An 11528-nucleotide genomic window follows, 5' to 3' on the forward strand; every position below is an offset into this window, starting at 1 on the left:
TTTGTTCCGGCCAACATCATGTGTCCTGTGAGATAAATGGTTTCATTGGATGAATGTCTTTCTTTGTACAGTTACAGTGTATTGTTATACTCTCATCACTCCTTACTTACCTATTTCTGGGACCAGAAAAGTTCATGACCAGCTGAACATACTTATCTTTTCCATGCGCAGGCACATCAGTACTTGTACTTGACAAAACACTTGACAGACTTCATAATTTGTATCTGTAAGTCTTTATAAGTCCGTTAGAGATGTTTTTCACTTTTTACAAAATCAAGGAGAGGAATCAAAAAAACTCAAAAACACTTTTGCAATTCTCTTAGAGAATGCCCCTTTTGTGTGCCTGTATGTTTCACACTGGCTGGCACACAGTCTCGCACTCCACTCAATACTGCTGTCTTCATGGCCTTTTGTAGCAGCGGCGAGGGACAGATGAAGAGAGAGAGAAAAGGTAGAAAGAAATTAAGAGTCATGAAGGAAATAGAAAGAGAGTTGTAACAGAGCTGATGAAAATACAGAAACACAGATGGTTAAGGAGGATCAGAGCAGGAGGAAGGGAGGGATACACGGAGTGTACAGTACTGCTTGCCATGTCTGTCTCGGCTGTTTTGTGTATGTCACAACAGCTTTAATTGTCTCCCTCATCCAAATTCTTCTCTCCCTTTACAGTTTGGTTGGTAAGGGCAGCGGTCACTGTTGGCACTGAGTTCAAGAAGGCAGCCTGAGAGTTCCTTTGCCCAGCAGGAACTGCAGGACACGGTCCACCAGCAGAGCAGCAACAAAGTCCACCACCAGAACCTGGGCAATGATCAATTTGAACTGCAAGGAAGTAAAAAGGAAGCAGGTTACCTCATGGGGTATGTCATAATTGCAAGTCTATTAAGTCAAAGCAGTACATGGTAAAATAATGTCAGCTCACCTCAGTTGGAATATCTACAAGAGCAAACTGTTCATTGAATTCTGGTGAGGAACCTGTAAGAAGTCCCACAATCGCTAAACCTGACAGAGCGATACTCCAGAGTAGTGGTCGATTCTCGCTGAGTGACTCCATGAAGGGGTGACCCTATCACACACAATAAGAAATGCTGTGAAATTATTATACTATACTGAATGAGAGATAACAAATAGTAATAGCATTAAGAATAAGTACCTTGTAGTTAATGGCAAAGGTGGCCATCTGCATGGCCATGGACATTATGTACACAGTGCTGTTAATTAAACTGGGTTCAAACTCTTTATAAAGATCTACAAACTGATCCGCTCTGCAAGAGAGAAAGGACAAGTGCATTGTTATTACAATGTGTTAATGTAATGTTAAATGTAAATATTTAACTTGTAAAGCAGAATTTCCATTTTCTCTCTCATTCTCTCTCTTTCTGTCTCACTGTGATTTACCTGGGCGGACTTCTGCTTTGTGCCTCTCTGTAAAGGTAGACCAGACTACAGAAGTGAACAGCAAACTGCAGCAGCACAGTCAACACCGTATAAAGATTGAAGATGTTTGGTAAGGGCCGCTCTCGAGACAACGTTTTCAGTGGCTGTGTTAACAGGAGAGAAAAGAAGATTCTTAATTATTTTGCTATCAAAACCAGTAGACATTTAACATGTTAGAAGATAAGCAGAGGCTGTATTTTCCTACATAAATTCTCACCTTTGATCTAGAGATGAAGAGGAAGCATCCCGCCAACAGCAGGCCCTGCAGGGTCGCCTGGAAATCACTGAACTTGACCCCCTCGAGGTAGAGTACAGACTGGCTGTAGGCCAGTACCAGGGCATTGAGAGCGAGGATTTTAAACATTTGGAGCGTTGTCACTAGAGTGCAACGGCCTTGCTTTATTACATGGCAGACTGTGGACAAAGACAAAGTGACACGTTTCAGAAATTTTCATGTTTGAATCTTTGCCCACTGTGTCAAGAGCTGAAAGTTGAAAAAAACACATTACTCACTGCACTGTATGGAGGAGAGCTTGGAGGTGAAAGGGGCTGCAATGGAGGCATCACCCAACTTCACTACTTGTACCTGATCCTCTTCAAGTTCCCGTAAGACTTGACTGATTCTCTCCTGTTACAGAAGAAACCCTCACATTTAGACCAGTGCATTTAAACTCTATTACTCAATAAAAAGCACATTTATTCTCTGTTTTGAGCTATAAATACATGGTTTTGTCAATGTTGGTACAGTAAGGGGGGGGGCTAAAATGGGAATACAGGTTAGCATGTTCCATTCAGTGGACCTATGAACATAGATGAGTTTTAGCTGGCATATGGAGGAAAAATAAGAGAGGACAAAATTTAAGTTATTGGTAAACTATTCCCTCAGGAATCAGGGAGGAGGTACTTCCTGAAGATACACACCTTTTGTGCTGCAAGCTGCTCTTCTCTCTGGGCCATCACCCTCTGCCTGGCTGCCCTGGAGCTCAGTTTGCCTCCTGAACTGACAGGTGGTAAAGGTCTTGGTTCTGCCGTGGAGGCCTCCTTCTCTCTCCCCCGTTTCTTTTTTTCGGGCATGCGCTCAGGGGCATTGGCTAACAGGGCAACACCTGAGGATAAACAAAACAATCGTCACTGCTTACTGTTGGGGTCATGCATTGGCACAAAAGCTGTAAGCCTCGGTGGTTGATAAATCTTACCTATGTGGGCATGTTTGAGAGCTCCAACATCATTTGTACCATCACCACACATCAGTGTTACGTAACCCAGACCCTTTAGACTGGTGATCACAAATTCCTGAAACACAACAGACAACCATCTTAATAGATGATCACTTCTAAAACCAAAACATCCTTTCAGCTCACCCTCAGAGACCTTGTTACATAGAGTACCACCAATCCATCACACTCAAAAAACTGATTCCCTAGATTTCCCAAAAAGCCTCTCAACAACCCCCAGAGAAATATACCTGTCAGACAAAGTGAGCGGTGTCCCCTTGTTAAAATACATGGCTTTTTGCTGCACTGTATTGTAGACTACTGAGACTACTCTCTGTCTAAACTCTGCTTCGTCTATGATGGATCTCACTGACTTATTGGTGAGCAAAAGCCTTTGCTCTTTGACAAAAAACACAATATCTGGTTATTGATGTTTGAGACAGACAGTAAAAAATGTCCAAAAACACAACTTCAACATGATGTCTATGTTCAGGGTTAGGGGTTGTATATTTTCAGCCAGTTATCAATGGCTGGCATTTTCTTTAAGAGTACAAAATATAGTGTTGTACAGTGAGGTCCAAAAGGCTGAGACCACTTTCTCATTCAACTGAATGGGAACGACTACTAGTCTGAAGACACATACAGCTGCTGCTTCAGGACCTACCTTCTGTTTTGGACTGACACGGGCAAACACTTGAATGTGAGGTAAGAGGGTGTGGAGTAGCCGAGGGTCACAGCTCAGTCTAGCCAGCCCCTCCCCTGTTACACACAAGTCAAACTGATGCACGAATGAAGAAACAGAGGGAGGGGGCAACGGTACATGCACAGTGCCATCGATGGATTCCCACTGCCATTCACCTGTAAAGGAAAATAGCACTATGATATATAATTCTGCACTTTGTCTGTGTCCTCGGTCAGAAAAACCTACTGCAAACAGATTACTACAAGAATCTTTGTGTCCCTTAGCTACAACCTTTATTTCTGTTATCTACTGGCTTACTTGAGTACATGTAATTCTGTAAAATGGTGACTTGTCTTACTCTGATCGGGGAAAGGTTGCAATATAAGTGTGTGTTCTTTCTGGATGAAGTGAAGCTCTCTTGCTACATGGCATGCCGTCAGAGGGTTGTCGCCTGTGATCATCACCACCTTGAAGCAGAGGCACAGGAATCATCCTTCTTAAAACCATTCTACTTGAGTATGAGTGCATACTTGTATGTAGTCAAGTTATTTACATGATGAGATGCTTCCTGAATTTCTCTGATGACAGCCTTGCTGTCACTCTTGAGGGGGCAGGACACAACCATGAACCCAGCAAAATGCAGGTCACACTCCAGAGCATCGCGGCTAATCTCCCGGACCTATTTGACACAAAAATATCCAGCTCAGTTTGAAACTAAATCTATTTTTGACAGGCAAGACTACTCACACAAGATAGTTTTAAGTAAACTTAATAAGAACCTGCTGATGACTGAGGTGTCCAATCTCTTTATAACCCAAGGCCAGCACTCTTGCCCCTTCACGAGACATTTCCCTGTGGACTTCATCATAACTCGCCGGACATTCTGCAAACTACAAACAGAGCCATATTAGAACACCAGTAGGTACTCTTGATTAGGCTAGAAAATAGCAGAGTATATATTAAGGATGGTGTCTGTATCTACCATTCCTCTGAGTGTCTCTGGAGCTCCTTTCACAGTTGAGATGTAGCAGAGTTCAGTGGAGCCCATTTTCTCATAGGAGGCCAGGACGGACATCCTCTTCAGAGCGCTGGCAAAGTGGAAACGCTGGTGAATCTTAAGTCCCTGGGTTTTGATGCCTCGTGGGAACACCTTTTCATCTGGTCAAAGAGACGAGAATTAACAAGGCAAGGAGACACATTTAAGCATTGTGCCATTAAGAGCAAACTTACCCAAATGCATTAAGATCTCCACTTTAAAAGTGAAGCCTCTAACACATCATTTACAATGCAACATAAACAGTAAATGCAAATGCTTCCCTGCGTTCGAAGAACAGCATCATTGTAAGATGAACGGGGTAAATTAGACAAAAAAGAGCACAACAGGTGTGGTGCAAGTTTGTAATGCAAATCAGGAAGACAAATTTGAGAGGGCCACTGCCCTGCACTGTGCATTCAGTGGAAGTCATATTCCTGTACCTTTAGTGAGAGTCCAGTCAGCAGCGGTTAGCATGGCCTTCTCCAATGGATCTCCGACCAGCTGTCCATCATCCAGAGTGACCAGTGAGTGACAGGTGGCTACCACTCGATGTGTCTCAACTGGGATCTCAGATACAGGCATCACCTCCTTTCCTTCTCTGTCATAAACACACATATCACTCAATACACTCTGCAAATATTGAAATGTTGTTCACTTAAACCATAGTATAATATGCTTTGTATTTATGCCTTACAAATTATGATATTCAAAGTAAAACACTGACAATGGTGGGCAGAGTTTACCTAAGGCCTGCTACTCCTCGTACAACCAGACTGTCACTGGTCAGTGTTCCCGTTTTGTCAAAACAGCAAACCTCCACTTTCCCTGCGAATGGTATCCTGAAGGGCTCTGTACAGAATACATCTAGGCAGGAAGAGAAAAAGAAGACACGAATGAACCACTGCTGTCACAAGCTGCTTTGTCCAGGTCTCTTGATATATGCAGGACAGGAGCACAAACAAACTTACAAAGTTTAGCCAGGGCGATAAGAGACGTGTTAACTGCCAGAGAAAGCTCTATGGGGAGTTCTGGTGGAACCACCGAGGTGAGGATTAGCGTGCACTCCAGAAACAGCTTGTAGCGGTTCCTACTGACATCCTTGGTCCCTGAGGGCATAATACAAAGCACAGTATTTAGATATTACTTATGCCCTCATCTCCCGCTATTAGCTATCACTTTGCCAGGGATAATGTCTGTGTTAAATAAGAATTACATCATAATGAGTTGATTCTATGCACCTCACCTTCTACCCACACATAAACAGCTGCAGCAATGGCAAACACAAGAAGGAAGAGGATGAAGATGAAAGTCTCCAGGTTGTTTGCCGTGACTCTCTTCACACCAAAGAGGATGGTCCGTAATAGTTTACCCTGGAGGAAGGTTTGTACATGCAATCAGTACGCTTTCAGATCTGACTCAACATGTCTTCCACTCATATGTTGTCAAAACTGGAATCAAAATGCATGGCAAGAAAAAGGGGAGTGTAGTAATATAGTCATACTATGCAACTTCCTCACCTGAGAGGTGTAGAATCCTGTTCTCAATACATAGGCCACACAGCCATTGTCTACAGCTGCACAAAAAGGAAAAGGTTTAAGAACTTGTACCTTGTTTTGATGATAAAGAGCGATAAACTGACTATTGAATACACTGTTTCAACAGCCAGTATTCGTTATTAGTAAAAGATAAAGGAAGGGAGGAGCTGGCACTTACGTTTAAGTCCAGCACTAGCTTTTAAAGGTGGGCTATGTTGGACCACTTTTGTCCCACCAGAGATGATGTGGAGTCGAGAGTCTGTCTGAACGTCCAGGACTCGCTCTGGGTCCAAGTCCTCTACTGGCTCCTGCACACCCCATGATGTCAGCAGTTATTACATCACCGCACAATAATCTCATGCCATTTAGAATAATTGAGGCTTACACTCCAAAGTCCATACCCTCAGTTCTGTATAGTCAGCGTTTGACCACCAGTGCCTTGGGTGGGGATTATATTAAAAAAAAAAAAAAAAAAAATACGGCAATATTTCATTTATGTTATTTAGCTAATCTATGTGCATTTGTTTCATGTCAGCTCAGTGTGAGAGTCTCTACTGTGTTTTGCTGTCTTTTACGGTCACGTTTCTTTCCTCTTCTCTGTTTCTGTTTCACCATGTGTGTCTTAGCCCTTAGCCCCTCCCCTTACACAAGGTGAAACAGAGCACAGGAGAGCAGAGACAGGTTAACAACTTGTTATGCTGAATGCAATACAAGCTTTCCAGCAAGTGTTATAAATCCCTAAAAAACCAAAGCTGGACAGACGTGAACCCCAAAAATCTGAAAGTCAGTCCAAAATATCAGCAATGTGGAGACAGCAGTGAGGATGCAAGTAGTTCTGCAGCTAATGGCAAGGAAGCTAGTCCCAGACACACCACTAGCAGCACATACACCCCAAAGCAGTCAACCTAAGGGAAACACTGACAGTGTTATCATGTATATATCAGTTTGCCTCTAACCTTCATCTGGGGCACAGACTCTCCAGTCAACATGGCCTCATCCACAATGCAACGACCCCTGAGTAGCAGCACGTCACATGGTACCAAGTTGTCCTGTGGTGAACGTCCTGTGCAGGACACAGTGCACATATAAAACACAAACTAACAGCATGAATCTGATGTTTGTGGTGAAAATAAAAATGTTGACAGGACACTTACCTATTGAGACGATGTCACCAGGGACAAGCTCATCACTTGAAATAGGTCTCCACTTCCTGTTGCGATACACCTAGAAGAAAATACATCAAATAAAAGTAGGATGTTCTGTTTTAAAGACATTGAAACTAGTTTAACTATAAACACACATTTTTGTGACGCAAGACAAAATGTAAATTTAACATGAAATATAATCAATTTAAATTTTCATTAAGCCTACCTGGATCATGTAGGGCTTGTTTCCCATGCGGCGGATCTCAGACATATTCCTCATTTGCTGCTGGACCAGTGATGCCTCAAATGCCACCAGCATGAACAGTGTGAAAACGCTGTAGTACCAGTACTCGTCCAGACACCACAGCCCCACACAGAACACCTGGTGGATGTCAGAGGATAGATAACATCACGTGGATAAAGACACCCTAACCCTACAAAATGTACAATAAAACCAATAAAATTATGAAGAAATATTTAAACATACACATACCTGGAAAACAAAAAAGGGAGCTGTGGCCCTCTCTTTGAAGAGCTCCAGGAAATCTGGCACCACCATTTCAGCACGATTGGTGCCGTAGCGCTTTTCCGCAGCTCTGAGTTCAGTTTCCTCCTGGTAGCCACGCCAGGACTGAAAGTAGCCCATTGGGTGGCTGATGGGAAATGCTATTGGAAGGAAATATTTCTTCTCTTTGTGGTCAAAGACGTAACGAATCTTTTGAAACTCAAAAGATAGAGTCCCCTCCCCATTCTCATCCTGCTGGTCAGAACAACAAAAAGACATTTTGAATTACAGCATTCAGTCAAGAAAGGCACATTAATATTTTCTTAGGCTGGAAAAAAATATCTGAAAATCAGTTCATACCCTTTATGCTTTAGGGAAATCACATTGTAACACTTTAATTAATCTAACCTTACCACTTCTACTTAAGCTTTAATGGTATATGAGAGAGGAGTGCATCAAGATAATGATATTCTCTTTAGAAATGTCCAATCACAAATGACAATAGAAAATAATAACAGTTTAATTGTTTGCTTACTTTGAAGCCATGCCAAACCAATCACTAGACAGGAGTGACAAAGTCAATATTGATTTCAAACAACTTGTAAGATCAAGAGATGTGTCAGAACCTAAGCTTGGTAGACAGAGAATGTGAGTTCCGACACATGTTCCCAATTAAGACAACTTGGAGAATCCTGAGTGGAAACGTGTGAACTGACCTGGTCCCTCTGTAGTGCCACCAGCTCAGCAGAGCCGTTGTTGGGGGTGGGTATGACCTTTGCCAGCGTAGCCTTGTTTGGGTCTGGTTCCTGTGAATACAAATGAACAGGTGACAAATTCACACACTGTGGCAGGGCACTGTTATTTTTGGTATAGTTGTGTGCCTCTCCAGCTTTGTCCCTCTCAAAGGAGACATGCCCCGACAAATAGGTACTTGATCAATAAGATGTTCAGGCACAAACATTTTTTTTAACCATTATCTATCTATATAACAATATTGTAGCAACATTTTTAATATTGTGTCATGACACAAAATCTTTTTTAAATTGGCAGTGCAACACCAACACTGCTAGTAAGGTTTCTATGAAATACTCTGAATGCTGTACAGCTTTCCATTACCATGCACAAACTGCAGCTAGACACTGAACAGGTGATTTTCCATACCCAAACAGATAACTTTATATATTAATCAAAGATTGGTCTTAATGTTTGCACAATATATATTTTGTTTCTATATCAACATTCTCTTGCTTGAAGGAAGTATAATGTCAAAGAAAGTCACACAGGTTTTTGCAGCCTGCTTGGTAGAAACAACAGATAACAATCTGCCATTGTCTATGAAAGTGTAATGTAAAAATATAAGTGTCAAATAATCAAAGTTATCATGTCAACAGTTCCCAAAAGAAAATGAATGAAGATAGAAAAAATGTGGCAGTGGTGACTGAAAGTGCCCTTTAAACAGAGAAATGTCATTGCTGATTCAAATTTGTGGTAAACATATCATCCACGGTTGAAGCCCAGCACCTGCCCTGCTGTAATACCTTTGAGCAGGTCATTGATTCCGCGCCTGCTCCTGAGCTCATGCTGTCCCTGACTTTTGACCTCTATGTAAGCGTAGGGAAAATAGTGGATTCCCCATAAATATCTCAGTATTATTGTTGTCATTAATGACGTTTACCTTGGAACAAGTGAGCCAGCAATGCGCGTGCACGGACCAATAACCAGAGAGTGCTGTGAGGACGTGCGCGATCCCGATAGCTGCCAGCGCTAGGAGGCCTGCCTCCGGATACTCGGAAGCACCGTATACTCCTAACCACACGTACAGCCATCCCGGGTAGAGAACAGCCAGAAACGGGAGAACGGTGCCGTGCAGCAGCCGGGGCCTTCGCCTGTACAGCGTCACCGAGCTCACCAGTTCGTCGCCGGTGCCGCTGTCATGCTGGTTGTGGTTCACAGAGGGGGCCATTTGCAGCTCACCCGGTCCTCGGATCCCGTCCACAGCCATACTCCCCGCTTTCTTGGCGTCGTTCATTGTACCTTTCTCACTCCTCTGGCCCCCTCTATCATCCACCACCACCCCGTCGTGCCGTAACCGGTAAAAATACAATTGTACACACGGAGCGGTGTTCTGTTCAGCCTTGAGAGCCCGTTTACTGAATCGCTCGTTCTCTGGCCGTGGCTTCCGCATACGTAAACACGCAAAGACACGTAATGGTTGAACCGCAAAAATCAAACATTATTATTTTCCACGCAGTTAAATTGTGTTGTTTATGTTAATTGTCTTACAACACGTGAATAAAACTATCTTTTTGACAAAATATCGGGTATATTTGTCGTTAAATGCTTCAATTATGCGATTTAGTAGCTACCCCTTTAATAAATTCGTCGTCATTATAGGGGAGTAACTATGCTCTGAGATTGACACAAATCTGAACCAATAGCATTAAAGAACCGTTTCACAAATCTTGTATGTGATCCAACCAAATAGTAATGGGTATGCGCGGTGCAGTCGCCGCACAGACATGGCACCGCATGCCGAAATACTGCTGCTGTAACCTTGATTGATCAGCCTCTTCGACTGAGACAAGCCTTAAAGAGCAACATGTAAGAATCTTTAATATGGCTTACATCATTAATACATTTACCATATCCCACAGTCTAGATAGAGAACAAGATACAGAGTGTGAATAAAGACATTTGTGACTGTGAATCGGGCAACAGACTTCACATAACTACTTTATTGTTTATGCTTATTATAGAAAGTTTACCAGGTTAATGGCTCCATAAATACTTACTGAATTACATTCATTTGTCACCTTTCAGGCAGGCTGCTATGGATATCACGGCAAAGTATTGCCATAAAGAAATGGAAGAATATGGGTCATGTGTGGCCTCCAACCCATCAACATGGCAGCAAAAGTGTCATGAACTGAAGATGAAGGTTGCTCAGTGCACATCATCACAGTAAGGCAAAAATAGTTGTGTGCCCATTCCCACCCATGTGGCCTCCTTACACCAACATGATCAAAACTTTGTATCTAACCCCTACATTTGCTTTGATAGCCCAGTGATCCAGAAGATCAGACAAGACTGTTCCAAGGAGTTTGTGGAGTTTGAGCGCTGCCTGAGAGAAAACCAGGACAAACCTACCTCCTGCTCACCACATGTGGCCCGCTTTCTGGGCTGTGCAGAGGCAGTGGACCTCAGTGGAGTGGGTAAGTCCTTGTTGGAATTGGCCATGCACAACTCCAATATCACATATGGACAGTTGTTAATTCTCACTTGTCTCTTCAAGAGGCAGGGGTGTATTTTAATGACATTAAATGGTTTGTGCATGCAGGAATATTTCAAATGTGTAATGGTCTCTTGGACATCTTGAGCAGTTGGCTCTAAAATCACACATTTTTGGTTATCATATCAGCAGTATGTGGCTGATACAGTGCCATGTTTTGGTGGTATTACTTTAATAGTTCACATACCAATAAAGTCAATTTCTTTTTTCAGCTACAAATCCAATACCTCAGCCATCGTAGCAGTCAGACACCTTCCATCACCTTCAGATTGCACCTGTCCCCACAGCAACGCAGATGGGCTGGTTTCACGTGTCCCAGCCATGGTACTGTATGTACAGTGACTGCTAGGACATCTGTTTTCCTTTGTGACATAATGTGTGTATCCGGTCAATCCCCTACAATAAGATGTAGGGGATTGCTACAGCACTGTGAGTTAGATGGGTGGTGAATCCTTTTACTTTTCTTGTAAATGTTATATACTTACCTATAAGTGAGGATGCCTGGTTTGTATGGGTTTTTGCTGAACCATTTCATTAAAATTGATATCAGACTTGTATTACTCATCCGGTGTGATCATCCTCTGTTGTTTTCTGATGCTTGTGTCTGTCCTTCCCACCGTCTCCTTCTCCAGGTCTGAGTCAGAGTCAAATATTAAACCGGAATGTATCACTCCCACACAAACCCTCC

General features: G+C 42.7%; 2 protein-coding genes across 3 annotated transcripts; one reads left to right on the forward strand and one right to left on the reverse strand.

The window, feature by feature from the left end:
* Window positions 1–214: 214 nt before the first annotated feature.
* On the reverse strand, window positions 215–9871 carry atp13a1 (ATPase 13A1). Of its 2 annotated transcripts, none has more exons than XM_056400502.1 (25): window positions 9227–9871; window positions 8268–8357; window positions 7540–7803; window positions 7273–7428; window positions 7056–7125; window positions 6858–6964; window positions 6080–6209; window positions 5884–5939; window positions 5610–5736; window positions 5335–5472; window positions 5110–5230; window positions 4807–4964; window positions 4313–4488; window positions 4110–4220; window positions 3884–4009; window positions 3689–3797; window positions 3313–3506; window positions 2631–2727; window positions 2356–2540; window positions 1948–2062; window positions 1652–1848; window positions 1396–1538; window positions 1151–1262; window positions 920–1063; window positions 215–819 (listed from the first exon to the last, which is right to left on the reverse strand). In XM_056400502.1, the coding sequence occupies exons 1-25, from the start codon at window positions 9734–9736 to the stop codon at window positions 709–711; spliced, it is 3747 nt and encodes a 1248-aa protein (XP_056256477.1). In that variant the 5' UTR covers window positions 9737–9871; the 3' UTR covers window positions 215–708. The 2 variants fall into 2 exon arrangements, with proteins under 2 accessions (XP_056256477.1, XP_056256474.1); XM_056400499.1 differs by having other exon boundaries at window positions 7540–7806.
* A 139-nt stretch (window positions 9872–10010) lies between these two features.
* Window positions 10011–11400, forward strand: LOC130184560 (coiled-coil-helix-coiled-coil-helix domain-containing protein 5). Its single transcript, XM_056400523.1, has 4 exons — window positions 10011–10152; window positions 10372–10512; window positions 10612–10763; window positions 11053–11400. Coding segments are annotated over exons 1-4 (324 nt in total). The 5' UTR covers window positions 10011–10150; the 3' UTR covers window positions 11082–11400.
* Window positions 11401–11528: the final 128 nt, after the last annotated feature.

This window comes from Seriola aureovittata, chromosome 17 (genome assembly GCF_021018895.1).
Source record: "Seriola aureovittata isolate HTS-2021-v1 ecotype China chromosome 17, ASM2101889v1, whole genome shotgun sequence".
Classification (NCBI taxonomy): domain Eukaryota; kingdom Metazoa; phylum Chordata; class Actinopteri; order Carangiformes; family Carangidae; genus Seriola; species Seriola aureovittata.